The sequence below is a fragment of the Chlorocebus sabaeus genome, chromosome 3 (assembly GCF_047675955.1).
Source record: "Chlorocebus sabaeus isolate Y175 chromosome 3, mChlSab1.0.hap1, whole genome shotgun sequence".
NCBI lineage: Eukaryota > Metazoa > Chordata > Mammalia > Primates > Cercopithecidae > Chlorocebus > Chlorocebus sabaeus.
Window position 1 is genome coordinate 77,525,468 of NC_132906.1, and position 17,376 is coordinate 77,542,843.

Below are 17,376 nucleotides of genomic sequence, written 5' to 3' on the forward strand. Positions count from 1 at the left end.
AGAATCACTTGAACCCGGGAGGCAGAGGTTGCAGTCAGCCAAGATTGCGCCTTTGCACTCCAGCCTGGGCAACAGAGTGAGACTATGTCTCTAAATAAATAAATAAATAAAAATATATAAGAAATAGCAAAGAGCTAAAAAAAATCCAAACATGCTTGAAAAAGAAGAGCAAGGTAAGCAAGGTAAAACACTCACCAACAAGATTTTGAGATATATTTATAAAATTAGGGTAGTTAAGAAAGTATTGTACTGGCCTAGGAACAGTCAAGCAGATAAATGGAACAGAGTAAAGAATCCAAAACCAGATCATGTGAATATTGATGCCCAATATGTATGAGAGAGGTAACATTGCAGATCAATAGAGAAACAAGGGACTACACAAGAAAATTGGAAAAGTGGGTTTCCACATTGCAAAATAAAATAGGTCCCAAATCACATGACACAAAAAAATCAATCTGGATTATTTAAACACTTAAATATGTAAGTTAAAAGTTTGAAATTTTTTGAAGTGAAGAGGAAAAAAGTTATTTTCTTTTAGATAGAGATTTCTTTTTCTTTTTCTTTTTTTCCCTTTTTCCTTTTCTTTTCTTTTTTCATTTTTTTTCATTTCATTTCTTTTCTTTTCTTTTCTTTTCTTTTCTTTTCTTTTCTTTTCTTTTCTTTTCTTTTCTGGGACGAGGTCTCAGCTCTGTCACCCAGGCTGGAGTGTGTGGTGCAATCATGGCTCACTGAAGCCTTGACCTCACAGATTCAAGCCATCCTCCTCCCACCTCAGCCTCCCAAGTAGCTGGGACCACAGGCCTGCACCACAACACCCAGCTAATTTTTGTATTTTCTATAGAGACAGTGTCTCAATATGTTGCCCAGTCTAGTCTCAAACCCCTGGCCTCAAGTGATCCTCCCACCTCGGCCTCCCAAAGTGCTGGGATTACAGCTGGGAGCCACCATGCCAGGCCCAAGATAGGGATTTCTTAATCAAGATCTCAAACCACAAATCACTTGGTGAAACTTGATAAATTTAGCTATATTAAAACCAAGACTGTTTCTCAAATGGCCACATAAAGAGAAACCACCAACTGGGGGAAGATACCCGCAACATAAATAATCCACAAAAGATTACTATCTTGAGTATATAGATAACTAAAAATAAATTATAAAAAGTCAAACAACTCAATAGATAAGTGAGCAAAAGTTGCATATTTCATTGTAGACAAAAACATCGCCAATAAACACACAAAAAGATGCTCAACCTCCTTAGTAATCAGAAAATATAAATTAGTAATCATAATGTGACACCTTTATACCCATCAGACTGGCCAAAAGAAAAAAATAACAGTCTCAACAACCCCACAGGTACCGTGTTATGAAGCGGAACACGGAGGACCTACCCACTGCTAGTGGGACTCTAAATTGCTGTAACTACTTAGTCAAACAATTTAGCATTGTCTATAAAGTTAAAGATGAGTGTTTCCTACATCCTAGCAAAATTCTGATTCTAGGATATGCCCTAGAGAAACTCTCGCTCACATGCACAAGAAGAAATGCCCAAGAATGTTTATAGCTGCGCCAATGGTTATTAGGGAGAAAAGGGAACAGCACGAATGTTCAGCTCCAGGAACATGAATAAATCGTGTTCCTTAAATTGCATTTAATGAAATACGATATTCAGCTGTAAGAGTTAATGAATGACAACTACATTCCTGAGCATGGATAAATCCCTCAAATACAGTGTTATGTGAAAAAAAAAATAGGTTATAGGAGAATTTCTACAATATGATTCAATTATGTAAAGATTCAAAAGCAGGTGAGACTAAAGCAATTGATCAAATAAGCCTTAACTGTTACTGTATAATTTGTACTTTGTAATATCTGGTAGTTGCACGGTTCGTTAAGCTTCAGGCTAACAGAAAATTAAGCATTAACTATGGTGGCAAGTTAAAAAAAAATCTGCGAAATCAAAACCCTTAAAATTCATCTACGAAATTTTAATAAATATCCGTGTAGAAAATCAGAACTACTCTTTCAGGCCATCTTTAAAATGTCATTGGTAAACCATACTTGATCCTAAATTCCTGTACTTCCTCAGGCCATCCGAGCATGAAACGCTGTCACCTACCCACATCCGCTGGCTGTGACGCTTGTCAAAGTGTTCTCTATCGGCTGCATGCCTAGACCACCAAAGCGTTCTGTCCCGACAGTGTCACTGGCGAAGGCGGCGCGACATGTCCAGGGCGCAGATCTGGGCTCTGGTGTCTGGTGTCGGAGGGTTTGGAGCTCTCGTTGCTGCTACCACGTCCAATGAGTGGAAAGTGACCACGCGAGCCTCCTCGGTGATAACAGCCACTTGGGTTTACCAGGGTCTATGGATGAACTGCGCAGGTAACGCGTTGGGTTCTTTCCATTGCCGACCGCATTTTACTATCTTCAAAGTAGCAGGTAAATATAATGGCTTTGTTTGGCGGGGGAGGTAAAATGTACTTTCCCCCCCGACTGTGCTGAAGTCGCTGTCTATGGCTGGTTGTTAAACTCTCTGAAGACTGAGTGCTTAATCACAGTGCCACGATTTGCCTAGGAAGGATGGGGTGTATGAGTATTGGCTGAAAGAATGACATTATTTATTTTATTTGACAAAGGAGATGTAAGAATAACCTTACGGGGCTGTTGGAATACCCAGTGTGACTCCAGAGGGAAGAGTGGAAGTGACTGGATTGTTTTAAAAGTCAGTTTGAATTTGCCTTGAGTCATGGAGGAATCTTGAGGGGTCATCACCTCTATGTAGGAAACATTCTCGTTGATTTAAACTTGTCTCTCTTCCTCTCTCTCTCTCTCTCTATATATATACACACACACACACACAGAGGTATCTATATGTGTATATATATGCACACATGTGTATCTATACATACACATATATAACACACAGCTATCTATATGAATGTATATACACATATACATGCACACACATATATAACACACATACATATGGAATATGCCATTGATAGATTGGAACTGGCAAATGATGGCAAATTGAAACTGGCTTTTAAAACAATGCAGCCACTTCCACTCTTTCCTTTGGAGTCACACTGGGTATTCCAAAAGGCCTGTAAGGTAATCCGTATGTCTCCTTACATCTACTTTAACCTAGATTCCTGATAACAAAGGAAGGAATTCTATTTTCAGAGGGGTTTCCATATTTTTTTAAAATGTTTGTCACAGCCTAGATATAAAACAAAACAAAACAAAAAACCATATTGAATGATAAAATAACAGCAAGAAAAGTTTGAAAGTAGTTAAGTGAAAGAAAATGCTGTTTACTTTCCCCTTTGGTTACTTGGTTTTATTTATTTGTTTTACAAATACATGGGGCAAGCTTTCATCGTTGTGCATATTAGAAATTCTATTACAAGTGTACATATCTCAAAGAGGGAACATATATTTTTTAAGGACATTTTCATACTCCAGGATGCCTTCAGGGAAACAATTGTCATTTGCTTTCATGTCATTATGAGAATTACTATCTGCCTCTGCTTTCTGCAAATTTGATACATTTACAAATCTGCCACAAGTTGTGGGTTTATTACCTTAAAAATTGCTCCTTGTTTTTTGGTAAAATATAGACTTTTCACAGTCAAATAGTAAAACTGTACCTTGGCCCCAGTAAAGAAAATGAAATAAAATTTTAACTAGAAAGTTACTAAAGCAAAATGTGTTAGGAGATTTTGTGTCAAGTATGCACATCATTAGTCTACAGTGAGTGCCAGGGGATAAAGAGAGAATACTTAACTAAATCCAGGAGATTTCTAATGACAATCAAAAGAAATATTCAAGCATGGATGCCTCAGTTAGGCCCTGAAATAACATGGACTTTCCGAGGTACCCATTTGAGGAATCCATGCTGTGTCTCTCTTCAGACTCAACTTCTAAACTTATTTTGGGGTATTTCAACACTGTTCCTTCTGCTATAGAACACTGCCTAGAAAGGGGGGAATTTTTAAAGGGAAAGAAGAGTGTGTGTGGAGACCCTGTTGTCACTCTGCACGTCTTATAGTCGTTCTTTCTCCAGGGGCCCCTCTTGGCCCTTTTTTCACCTTAGGAATCAGGTAGAAGAGATGGCATGTGGTAAGTCTGTTTTTAATTGGGTTCATCTTTTATTTGTTCAATTATTATATATAGAGAGACAGATGGGGTCTCCCTGTGTTGCCAAGGGTGGTCTCGAACTCCTGAGCTCAAGAGATTCACCTATCTCTGACTCCCAAAATGCTGAGATTGTAGGCCTGAGCCACCGTGCCCGGCCTCATCATTGGTAAACCATACTTGATCCTAAATTCCTGTACTTCCTCAGGCCAAAAAAGAAAGAAAGAAAATTGCCTTAATATGTTTCATTCTGTATTTCTTAATGAAACCCAGTTATTGGAAATATGTGTTCAACTTTAGCTTCAAAGTGGGTTAAAGAACCGTGGTACATTTTACATGACTTCAACTCGCTACTTCCCCAAACACATCATCACAGAGTTAGGAATTTTATTACTAGCATTTATGATGGTCCAGATATCTCTCACCCTTAAAACTTCCTTATTTTGTATTTATTGTTTTTGAGACAGAACCTTGCTTTGTTGCCCTGGTTGGAGCGCAGTGGTGCAATCTCAGCTCACTACCACCTCCACCTCCCAGGTTCAAGTGATCCTCCCACCTCAGCCTCCCAAGTAGCTGCGAGTACAGGCACATGCCACCACACTTGGCTAATTTTTAAAGGTTTTTGTAGAGATGAAGTCTCACTATGTTGCCTAGGCTGGTCTTGAACTCCTGGGTTCAAGCAATCTTACTGCCTTGTCTGTCTAATGTGCTGGGATTATAAGCATGAGCCACCACCCTGGCCAAAACTTTATTTTTGAAGTTAACTTTGCTTATTGATTGTAAAAATAATTTATTCTGTATTTCCTGTATACCCTGCGCGTAGGTGATTTGAAAATCTCACCCACTGACAATGCTTCCCCAAGAACAAGTACAATTAAATTAATATAATCTCTCTACCTTCTTCATCCTGAGTCACAATCTTTGTAAATGATACACTTTGCTGCAGAAATCTATTTTCAATGTCAGAAACACTGATTCTTATTTCCAAAGGAAATAGGGATTCACACATTTGGATTTCCTTTCCCATGGAGTCATTGCTGGTTGCTTTTCTTTTATTCCTATTTGAAAACATAACAATAAGGGAATTGGAAAAGCTATCTATGCCAATAATCTCTCCAACGTCGCAATAATTACAAATTGAGAAAAGAACTCAGAAGTCAATGAAGAATGAAAATGGTTATATCACCTTTTAAAATAATAAACTATTTAAGCCTGCATTGTCAATTTGAGACAAATCTTCTTAGACTTAGGCTAGATTAAAACTCCTCTAAGAAAGAACAGCAGAAAATCTTTCTAAGCTGTCGGGGTTGTATTTTTTTTTTTTCTTGCTGATTATATAACTTCATTGCTGGAGTCATACCTTCTCATAGCTAACCCTCTTGAACGCTCCAGTGTAGCCACAGCTTTTTAGGGCTTCATTTGGATTAATAGTGACTACATCCCTTAAAAAGTTGATGTTAGCAAACAGCTTTTTGGGGGAGCAGCATTTATAGCTATTGTAAAAAAAATACGGAGGCCACCTTCAACTGTCATTCTGTGAAATAAACCATAGGGACACCTGCAATTCAATTCTTATTACAGCCTGAAAGCTTGATTAAAATCCAAAGCCAATTCACTATCTTTAGACACTAAGTCTACCGTAAACTAGGTCTCCTGTTTTGCTGTGTTTTGTTTTTCTCTCATAGCAACATTAATAGGAATGCTTTCACTGTGAAAGTAAAGCATCTCTCATAGTAGGGAGAGAAGCAGTTCTTTCTGAGGGGGAAGACTGAATCCCCGAAGCGTGGCTGCAGTGAGGAATTGAAGCAAATCGTGATCACCTTGGGACAAGGGCTGGATCTGTCATGTTCCTGTCGTGCCCCTGGCACATGCTGGGTTCCAGATATATAGCTGCAAAATGACTGAATAAGCCAAATAATGAGTGAGACTACAGATGGTTCACGATGAGGGCAAAATTGTATTCCTGGAGGAAGGCTGGACTGTGCTGAATTGAGGAGCGAGTGAGGAAATGCGTGCAGGCAACCCGAAGGAAGGTCACTGGATTATGACTCAGCAGACTGAGCCTCGCATTCTGCCTCCTTTATGACTTGCTGTGAGACTTTGACTTCAGCAATGACACCTTCTGTGCCTCATCCTTAAATTAAGAGAACGGGTCTCCAAGAGTTCCTTCAGATATCTTTCAACCTGAAGTTCAATTCGAGAACTTCACAGTGCTTGGCCACCTGGCAGTAGAAGTTTCCCAAAGAATTATAGCCATAAAACTGTCCTCTATTATAATGGTTATAGTTGCTCGTGGGATTAAGGTCTTTCCTTCTGTTTTTAATTTTTGTTTTTTAAGACAGTGTCTCACTCTGTCACCCAGGCTGGAGTGCAGTGGCGTGATCATAGCTCACTTCAGCCTTGACTTCCTGAGCCCAAGTGATCCTCCCATCGCAGCCTCCTGAGGAGCTGGGACTACAGGCACGTGCCACCATGCCTGGCTAATTTTACTTATAAGTAATTATGTTTATAATTGTATTTATAAACAAAATTTGCTGGACATGGTAAAGACAGGGTCTTGCGATGTTGCCCGGGGTGGTCTCAAACTCCTGGGTTCCAGCGATCCTCCAGCCTAGGCCTCCCAGAGTGCTGGGATTACAGACATGAGCCACCGTACCCTGCCAAGGCCTTCCCTGCCACCTGCCTTATCTATTATCTTGACTAGCTTCCTCTGTTCCTGACTGTATTACAGTCTTCTCTGCATCTGGGTTGAGATAGGTTTAAATGACCTTAAATGACCACAAGACCCAAGTAAAAGTGCCAGGATTTCAGTGGAATGAAACCAAACAGTCATCTGGAAGCTGTAGTCAAATGATGCTAGCTGTCTACAGGAGTGTGAGCCTTCTCTCCTCACTTTCCAGCTGCTTCACCTCTCTCCCCACTCCCTTATTCGGCCATGCCATAAAAATGGGGGTAAAGAGGCCAGGCATGGTGGCTCATGCCTGTAATCCCAGCACTTTGGAAGGCTGAGGCAGGTGGATCACCTGAGGTCAGGAGTTCAAGACCAGCCTGACCAACTTGGTGAAACCCTGTCTCTACTAAAAATACAAACATTAGCCAGGCGTGGTGGCGGGTACCTGTAGTCCTAGCTATTTGGGAGGCTGAGGCAGGAGAATCACTTGAACTCAGGAGGCAGAGGTTGCAGTGAGCCAAGATCGAGCTACACTCCAGCCTGGGTGACAGAGCAAGACTCCATCGCAAGGAATGGTACTTGCTAGAGAAAGAGGGTTTTCTGGGGGTTTAGTCACATCTAGGGAACAGCTGGGAGCCATCTGATGTCATCACTTTAGACTTCTTGCTAGTTAGAATGTATGCCTGTGTTAGTCCACTCAGGCTGGAATAACAAAACACCATAAACTGGGTAATTCATTAACACCAGAAACTTATTTCTTATAGTTCTGGAGGCTGTGAAGTCCTAAATCGAGACACTGGCAGATTCAGTGCATGGCGAGGGCCCATAGATGGCACCTACTCACTGCATCCTCACGTGGTGCAAGGGGCACGGCAGCTCTCTGAGACCTCTTTTTTATTTTATTTTATTATTTTTATTACTATTTTGAGACTGAGTCTTGCTGTATTGCCCAGGTTGGAGTACAGTAGTGCAATCTCAACCTCTGCCTCCCAGGTTAAGTGATTCTCCTGCTTCCGCCTCCCAAGTAGCAGGGAGTACAGGCGTCCACCACCACACCCAGCTAATTTTTGTATTTTTAATAGAGACAGAGTTTTGCCAGGTTGGTCTCAAAATCCTGTCCTCAAGAGATCTGCCTCAGCCTCCCAAAATGCTGGGATTACAGGCATGAGCCACCGTGCCCGGCCTCTGGGGCCTCTTTTATAACAGCACTAATCCTATTCATGAGGGCTGTGCCTTCCTGACCTAATCACCTCCCAAAGGGCTTCACCTACGAATACCATCATTTTGGGGGTTAGGATTTCCACATATAAATTTGGGGGTACACAAAGAGTCACAACATAGCAGTGCCTTAGTCCATGATTAAATAATAATAGTAAATATCAAACAATAATAATGAATAAATGAAAATGAATTACTATGTCAGTGAGGGAAAATTAATAAGTTAGATGCCTCCAAAATATTAACACTTTTCTTTTTTTTTTTGAGAGAGAGTCTCGCTCTGTTACCCAGGCTGGAGTGCAGTGGCATGATCTCAACTCACCACAACCTCTGCCTCCCGGGTTCAAGTGATTCTCCTGCCTCAGCCTCCCAAGGAGCTGGGACTACAGGCTCGTGCCACCATGCCCACTAATTTTTGTATTTTTAGTAGAGATGGGATTTCACTATCTTGGCCAGGCTGGTCTCAAACTCCTGACCTTGTGATCCACCCACCTCGGCCTCCCAAAGTGCTGGGATTACAGGCGTGAGCCGCTGAGCCTGGCCAATATTAATACTTTTAATAGATAACTGCACCCTTGGATAACACTTACCTTTCCATTCTCTAAGATCCTGATGCTGCTTTCTGAAACTAAGTTTCATTACATAAACTTAAATTTAATTTCAGATTAGTTTTTATGCTATGTCCCAAATGCATATAAAATTATTTAAAAGTATATAGAAGCTGGGTGTGGTGGCTCATGCTTATAATCCCAGCACTTTGGGAGACTGAGGCAGGAGGGTCACTTGAGCCAAAGAGTTCAAGACCAGCCTGGGCAACAGAGGGAGACCCTGTCCCTACAAAAAAAAAAAAAAAAATTTAAAATAGCCAAGCATGGCAGCACATGTCTGTAGTTCCAACTACTTGGGAGGCTGAGGTGAGAGGATTGCTTGAACTGGGGAAGTTGGGACTGCAGTGAGCTGATATTGCACTGCTGCATTCCAGCCTGGGTGAAGTCCAAGAAACATTCAACATGTTTCTGTTCCAACAAACAGGGGCATAATATTATATGTGTACTGACACAGTCATAACCCAAGGTAGGTGAATTGGACTTTTGCAGTAGAATCTGGACAGATTGAGCCACTGTAAAATTGTCTCTGTATCAATATGGTTAGAAGGCACAATGCTGAAAGGTGCCCTAACCTTACAGTGGTGAAGATGGTGCTGGAGTGGTGAGAATGACCTCAGCTGCCATAGCAGTGGACGATTGGACTGGGGATCCTAAGGCAGTGTGCTGCGGGCTGTTCTTTCATGGAAGCATCAGACACTTTTTAAGATATCTTGTCTCCACCCATAGCTCCTGTCTTAGAGGCCAGGACCTTATCTCATTTATCCTGGTCTCCCCCATACCTACGCTATGTCTGGCTTAGAAGGCACTCAACAAAGGTGTGTGGATTGAATAAATGGAAGGAGAAATTGTTCATTGAGTTAAATTCTGACATTTATATTGCAGAGGGAATCTCTCCTCATGTCACCAAGCTCTAGAAAAGGGAGAGAGTCCTAGGGAAGTGCTTAGAACAAGTAAAAGAGCCATGGATTTGTTTTTGTGGTCTTTTCTTTCCTTTTTGAGACAGGGTCTTGCTGTGTCTCCCAGGCTGGGGTGCAGTGGCGTGATCACAGCTCAACTTCCTGGGTTTAAGCAATCCTTCCATCTCATCCTCCTGAGTAGCTGGAACTACAGGTACATGCCAACCCTCCAGCTAACTTTCACATATTTGTGGAGACGGGAATCTCACTGTGTTGCCCAAGTTTATCTCAAACTCCTGGCTTCAAGCAGTCCTCCTGTCTCAGCCTCCCAAAGTGCTGGGATTACAAGCTTGAGCCACCACACCTGGCCTGCCATGAATATTTTTTATGATGGTATCTAAGAAGCACAAACATTTAGAGTATTGCTTCTTGAAATGTGGTCCACCAGCCAGCAGCATCTATATCTCCTGGGAGCTTGTTTGAAATGCAGAATCTCAGGCCCCACTACAGACCTATTGAATCAGAATCTGCAATTTTATAAGATCGCCAGGTGTCTTCCATGCACATTAAATGTTTGAGAAATCTTTGCTTGGAGTTTGGTCTTAGGAATCTGATGGACGTAACATTTACTAACAGGTCTTAATCCCTCTGAGCTTCAGTGTTCTTTCCTGTTAAATGGTGGTTAAATAAGACACATATGGCCAGGCATGGTGGCTCATGCCTGTAATCCTAGCACTTTGGGAGGCGAAGCCAGGCAGATCGCTTGAGTGCAGAAGTTTGAGACCAGCCTGGGCAACATGGTGAAACCCTGTCTCTACAAAAAAATACAAAAATTAGGCGGCCGTGATGGTGGGCACCTATGGTCCCAGCTACTCAGGCGGCTGAGGTGGGAGGATCACCTGAGCCAGGGAGGTCAAGGCTGCAGTGAGCTGTGATTGAGCCTCTTCACTCTAGCTTGGGTGACAGAGTGAGACCCTGTCTCAAAAAAGCAAAAAACAACCAACAAATAACACAGGTAAAGTGTCTTATGTAGTACCAGACACAAATAAGGCTCTCCATAAACAGTGGCGATTATGTCCATGAATATCTCTTTCAATGCCTTGAAAGGTCACATCTCAGCTGTAGGAAGGTGGCTATTACTCTGCTGTATCCATTTGTTTCCAACCAGGACTGCAGTAGCTGCCTCTTGGAATGCAAACCCTGATAGAAGCATGCCTTTGCTCCTTTGCCGCGTGTCCTATGTCATATTTTTCATGATGTGAAGGATATTGTGCTCATGATGTGAAGGATATTGGACTATAGTTTGCCCTTAAGATTTGCTATTTTGTATGAGGCAAGACCACCTTGCATTTTGATGTCAACTTCTCACTAAAGACATGGATCTATTCCTTGTGTCAATCACACATTGTAATAGCTCAGAATGGGGAGAAAAGTCTCCCTTTGGGCTCCACAGGGGAAGGCAGAGCTCCTCCAAGCTTAGGGTGTGTTTGGTATGCCGGGCAGCCAAAAAGAGCAAATGTTTACTTGAGTATTCTTAGTTCTGAGGGCAGGGAAACACTTTGGGACAGACAGTTTAATATATGGGTTTGAATCATAGCTCCACACGGAGCTAACAATGCAAACTGGAGCACATTCCTTAACTTCTCATAGACTCAATCTTCTCATTTGCAAATGGAGGTAATAATACTATTAATTAATGATTATTAAATCAACTCATAGGGTTGTTGTCAGGGTTAAATGAAATGATAATGTAAAATACTTTACATCATGAGCAGCTGTCACGATCATAAGTTAGCCGTCATGTTATTCATTGATGACTTTAATCATGTAACATAAAGTCACTGGTTTTTAAATGCATGTATACAGTGTCTTTTACAAAGTGCTTTCACATACATTGTCATAGTTCTCCAGAAGACTTATACTCAGTAGTCTCCATTTTATATACGAAGCAACTGAGGTTCACTGGGGACCATATTTCTAACTTCCTATGGGCTTCTTCAAATCTTTTTGGGGAAATGGCCAGCATCTGGTACCAGCCCCCAAATTTGTGTGTAAGTCCCAGCTTGGCCATGTTTTGTGGACCTTCGGTGAATCCCTGGTATTTGCCCTTGTTTCCCTTTCTTAGCTGTAGTATAACGATGATGATGATGTTATTGACAATGATGATGTCTAGTTACACGCTTCAAAATCTTGTGGGGAAGGTTAAGGAAAAGAATCTTATTCTATGACGTAGACTAACCTGTGTTTAAAATGAACTGGGGATTTGTTTTAATCGGGTATGGTAAGATGCACAGACATGGAAATGACTGTCAGGAAAGAAGTTTTATACTCATCGATCCCAACAAGCGGGAGACACGGCATGGCGTGCAGGGCCACGCAGGGAAGAACCAGGGTCATTCAGGAGCTGGGTGGGAAACTCATGTTCATGAATCCTTGTTGTGACTTTTGTGGGAAGGAATAAGCCAGGCTGGGAAAACTAAGCAGGTTTAGGATTGGCTCGTTTTAATACTTTCAGCAGGCTCTGGAGTGTAGGAGTCCCAAGTTGTAGGAGTCCCAGGTTGTCTGGTTGCCACCCTGGGGTGATTAGGGCAAGGAAATACCTGCTTAATGGGTAAACACTTGGGAAAGGAGGTAGTTGGGGGTGTGGTCTTTGGGATGGTTGGTTTGCTTATGAAAGAGGTGCTTGTAGGGAGTCATTTACTATCTGTAATAACTGGCTAGCCCTTGGGTTGGAGGAGCAGTTTCCCCCAAGTCAGCGAGGCCCCAGGTGCCAGAGCATGGAGAATACAGAAAACAAGAAAACAGAGTTAATACAGCGTAGATGCCAGAGCCCTTGGTGGTGCTTGGACTGTAGGACAGCAAGGCATGGATTTTGCTGTACCACTCCTTTAAGACTTCATACTTATCTGATTTTCTCCTGGTGAACATGTAACATAGAAAAGGTTTAGGTTTATCTTTCACAAGGTTCATAGCTGCGCTCCCTGCTCATTGCCCATCTGGTTGTCTCCACTGCACAGCTTTCCTCGCGCCTCATAGACTAAATGGTATCCTAAAAGAGATGTACTTGAGGAACATCTTCTGAGCAAATGGTGTGCTGGGCTTAGTCATTTAAAACCTTCCTGCCCCTGTGCATGTGTAGGTAATGTACATTATAGGAAGCGCCACTGCTCCTAAATGAACTTGGGATAATTGACTTGATTTTCAGAAGCCAGCAGGTCTACAGTTAAACTTTTGACAGATTTTTATGTGCATTGCAGGAAAAATTGATTACCAAAGGATGATAATTTGGCAAATCATTCAGCGGATTCCTAGTGCAGAATATAGGCTCTGAGGACTCAGGGAGGAACAGGACAGGGGCAGGTCTTCAGATATATACTGTTGGGAGTAAAGCAACCATTTAGCAATTAGCCCCGAATGCTAAATGTTATTGGACGGTTACGTTCAGAGGGAGGCAGTCTTCCCAAAGAGCTGAGGCTTGTACTGTCTTGAAAGATGGGCAGAAGTTTGACAAGAAGTTTGCTGAGGAAAGGAGGGCATTTTAGGCTGAGGGACTCATCCAGTTGCAAAAATCATTAACTGCATGTTTCTGGGAAGAATGCTTAACATTTGAGCTCCCTCATCTATTTTTTTAGTTTAGTTTTCTTTTTTCTTTCTTTCTTTTTTTTTTTTTTTTTTTTTTTTTTTTACAGAGTCTCTGTCACACAGACAGGAGGGCAGTGGTGCTATCTCAGCTCACTGCCACCTGCTCCTCCCGGATTCAAGCGATTCTCGTGCCTCAGCACAGATGTGCACCACCATTCCTGGCTAATTTTTCTGTTTTTAGTAGAGACAGTGTTTCATCTTGTTGACCAGGCTGGTCTCGAACTCCTGACCTCAGGTGATCCGCCTGCCTCGGCCTCCCAAAGTGCTGGGATTACAGACAGGAGCCACCATGTCTGGCCTGAGCACTCCCGTCTGTTAAATGGGAATATTATCTACTTCAGAGGATGATGGTGAGGACTGAATGTGTGAATTTGCATACAGCATCTAGAGCAATGCCTGGGACATACAAGCAAAGACCTAAAAGCGGGAGGAAGGCAAGTGCATGCAGGAACAGGAAGCACATAACTGGAATGGCTGATACCTGAGATGTGCACAGAGGGAGGGAGAGCATCTGGCTGCAGATGTCGATAACAAAAGCGCCCAAAGAGACCTTTAAGCCCTCCAAAGGGATCCAGACTTTGTCTGGAAGAAGCCGAAAGCTATTGAACCATTGAAACCCTTGGGATTTGCACTTAACGTGTTAGAATCTGAGCAAAGGGCATAGCAGCAGGAATACAAAGGAAGATATTTGGAGGCAGAATTGTTGAGTCTTGGTGACTTGTAAGGAATGAGAGGGGTCAAGGATGTCTCCAAGGATTCCTGCCAGGAAACTTGATGGGCAGTGGGATAGAGAAAGCTGGTCCCAACGTAACCTCTAGTTCCTTCTCCTGCGGTGTTTTCCAATAAGTACCAAGATCTCAATCAGTCAGTTTCTTAACTTAATGGGGTTTGGCCTTGAAAAACCAATTGTAGACAGTGAGACAGATTAGCTTGACTGAGTTGTTTTTTTTTTTTTTTTTTTTAAACTGTGCTCTTTAGATGTCTAATACAAATCAAGAGGAAAATGTGATAGCTACAAAGATTAATGCAATTGTAGGTGACACTAATAGCACAGGAATAACAAAGTGAGACGGGTAATAGTCCCCAACTACTCTGTAGTTAAATTGCATAGTTCTCGTCTTACACACCATATATTTTAAGGGACATGAACATAAACCAATTCACTGATTCTAGAGGAGGGTGACTAGGAGGATCAGAGATTTTGAAATCACTTCACATGGCCATTTGTTTCACCTGGAAGAAACGGAAACAAATATATAGGGCACAGAGTGGGAGAAGATATTGAGTAGATGTTTCTAGAGAGTCCGGCTTAGGATCACTTTGAAGAAGTCATTTCTATCAGAGTTGCCCTGCAAGGGGACAGGCTGTCTCACAGAGACCTGGCTAGAAGTTCCCAGAGGAGGTTGATGGTAGTCTGCTAAGAGGCTGTAGAACCCCTTCCTGCACTGGCTGGGAAGGTAGACGAGGTAATCTCTCAAGCAATTTCCAGTGTGAGAGGTCTGAGATTCTGTGCACGTGTACAAATAAACACAAATATTTAAAAATCTATGTCTTTGATTTGCATATTGACTTCAGTAGTTTTGAACAACTGCCAAGCTCTGTGCTAGGTAACTTGGAATACAGCAATAAAAATACCTCATCTCTGCCCTTAGATGTTCACAGCCTAGAAGGGACCATGAATTGAAGCAGTAAATGTTATATATGTTATGTTAATACCATTCTATTTAAACCTATATGTTAATCAATGTTAGAATTAATATAAGAAGTCTGGATGCAGTGGCTCATGCCTGTAATCCCAGCACTTTGGGAGGCCAAGGCAGGAGGATCACCTGAGGTCAGGTGTCTGAGACCAGCCTGGCCAACATGGTGAAACTCCGCCTCTTCTGAAAATACAAAAATTAGGCCGGGCACGGTGGCTCAAGCCTGTAATCCCAGCACTTTGGGAGGCCGAGATGGGCGGATCACGAGGTCAGGAGATCGAGACCATCCTGGCTAACACAGTGAAACCCCGTCTCTACTAAAAATACAAATAAAACTAGCCAGGAGAGGTGGCGGGCGCCTGTAGTCCCAGCTACTCGGGAGGCTGAGGCAGGAGAATGGCATAAACCCGGGAGGCGGAGCTTGCAGTGAGCTGAGATCTGGCCACTGTACTCCAGCCTGGGCAACAGAGCGAGACTCTGTCTCAAAAAAAAAAAAAAAAAATACAAAAATTAGCCTGGCATGGTGGCAGGCACCTGTAATCCCAGCTATTCAGGAGGCTGAGGCAGGAGAATCGCTTGAACCTGGGAGGCAGAGGTTGCAGTGAACCAAGATCATGCCCCTGCACTCCAGCCTGGGCAAGAGAGCAAGACTCTGTCTCAAAAAAAAAAAAAAAAGGTTAATATAATTAATATAAGAAATATATAGCTCTCCATCTCTAATTGATATCTGGAAGGGTGCTAAGAAGCCCATAGTGTGTGCCATCTAACCTTTTCTGGGAGATGGGATGACTACTTCTAAATCTAGGGACAGAGTGATGGTGGGGGCGGGGGGATACAAGAGAACAAGTCCTGCCTTTAACTAAATTTCCTTGGGTTGATATTTTTAGTTTATACTCACCAAATATAGTCCATGCATAAAAACGGACCCGCCATCCTACTGGGAGGCTGATTTTCTCCAGAACACAGAATATGGACATTTGTGAGGTGGGCAGGGGAAAATGGAAGACAATTTTCTTCTTATCTTACTACCGCCAGATGTTCTCCTTTATTTCCACCAGCAAACCTTGAGCCAGTCATATCAGGGGATTTCAGCCTGCACTGGAGGACTCCTACAAACATCCCCACTAAACTGACTCTGCTCCAGTGGCCGAGGTCCTTCCTTGACGCTATGCCTTGGCTCTGTGTTTGTGCCACTTTGCTCAGCCTTCCAGCTCCTGGAGGTCAGCTGCTGCCCACTCTCCTGTTTAAACCTGAACCGCAGACCTCTCACTATTTTCCTGGCGGCTGATGTCTGGTTCCAGGTGGTAGATCTGTCTTACGACGGTCCCATCCCCCAACTCCAGCAAGCCTGGTGGCTCAGTTCTGACCCAGTGCCTGTCCTGAACATTATGCTCTGGACATCATTGATCTGCCTGATCCCCAGTGCCTCTCCTTTGCCTCCCTGCTTCAGCTCCACCAGGACTTGCTTTCTCTCACCCCACACCTTGGGAAGAACTGTCAAAACATGGCTCCTAGCTATGAGAATTTCGGGGAAAATGAGAAGGGGGAGGGCACGTGTGTGCGTGTGTGTGTGTGTGTGTGTGTGTGTGTGTGTGTATCCGTTTTTTCACCTGGAAAAATACGCATGTTATCCTAGTGGCTCCCTCTATTCCAGCTTCAAGTCAGGAGTGTCCGTGACAGCAGGTGTGGAGCCCGAGAAAGTCCTCCCCAGGAGTCTTCCCATCCCACCTGCAGCCTCAAAGCTGCCCTGCGGGGGTCCCTGCGGGGGTGCAGCCGTGCAGCCTCTCCCTTGCCAGGCTCTTTCTGCCTCTGCTTCCTGTGCCTTCGGTGAGCCCTCTTGGGAGAGGTGGGGTGATCTTCCTTTGCACAGGTGCTAAGCTATCCAGCTTTTGCTCCAATTCCATCTAGTATTATGAAATAAACGTACACTAGACTGCCCACACCACACAGGCACACGCATGCACACGCATATACCAGGCAGGTTCTACAGCTAACTACTCATACACACAATCTCTTACCATGCAGACACCTCTACATACTACACATACACACACAGAAAAATACACACTCACCAGTCAGCACATACACATCACACATACATGTGGACAACACACACAGCCATTTGCCATACAATCATACACACAGATGTGCATTCACCATACAGGCAGGCACCACACACACACACCCATTGACCCAAATACAACAATGCAAGCTCCACACCTAACTACATACATATACATACACCGTGCACCTTGCAGACACCTCATACATATCACACGCATAGTCTTGAGAGGGAAAGAAAGACTTAGGGACCAAGATTTTCACAGATGGTGAGGAATGTGACCCCCTTGAACAAAAACAGCTGGGGATGGCTGCTTATCCACACTATGCTCAGAAGTCATTCATATCGGGGCAGGGGTCAGCACAGAAAAGTTAGCTCCTGCCTCCCCAGATGCCTCTCACAGGCCTATGGGGTGCCTAGAAGTGACCTTCCATCACATCATCAT

At 43.1% G+C, this 17,376-nt stretch overlaps 1 protein-coding gene across 1 annotated transcript in view; it reads left to right on the forward strand.

Moving 5' to 3' along the window:
- The first annotated feature begins 2,114 nt into the window (after window positions 1-2,114).
- CLDN10 (claudin 10) overlaps window positions 2,115-17,376 on the forward strand; it is a 140,309-nt gene continuing 125,047 nt past the window's right edge. The window contains exon 1 of the mRNA XM_007960700.3: window positions 2,115-2,436. Within this exon, the coding sequence (XP_007958891.1) occupies window positions 2,223-2,436 (214 nt within the window). The 5' untranslated portion in view covers window positions 2,115-2,222. The remainder of the gene's footprint in view (window positions 2,437-17,376) is intronic.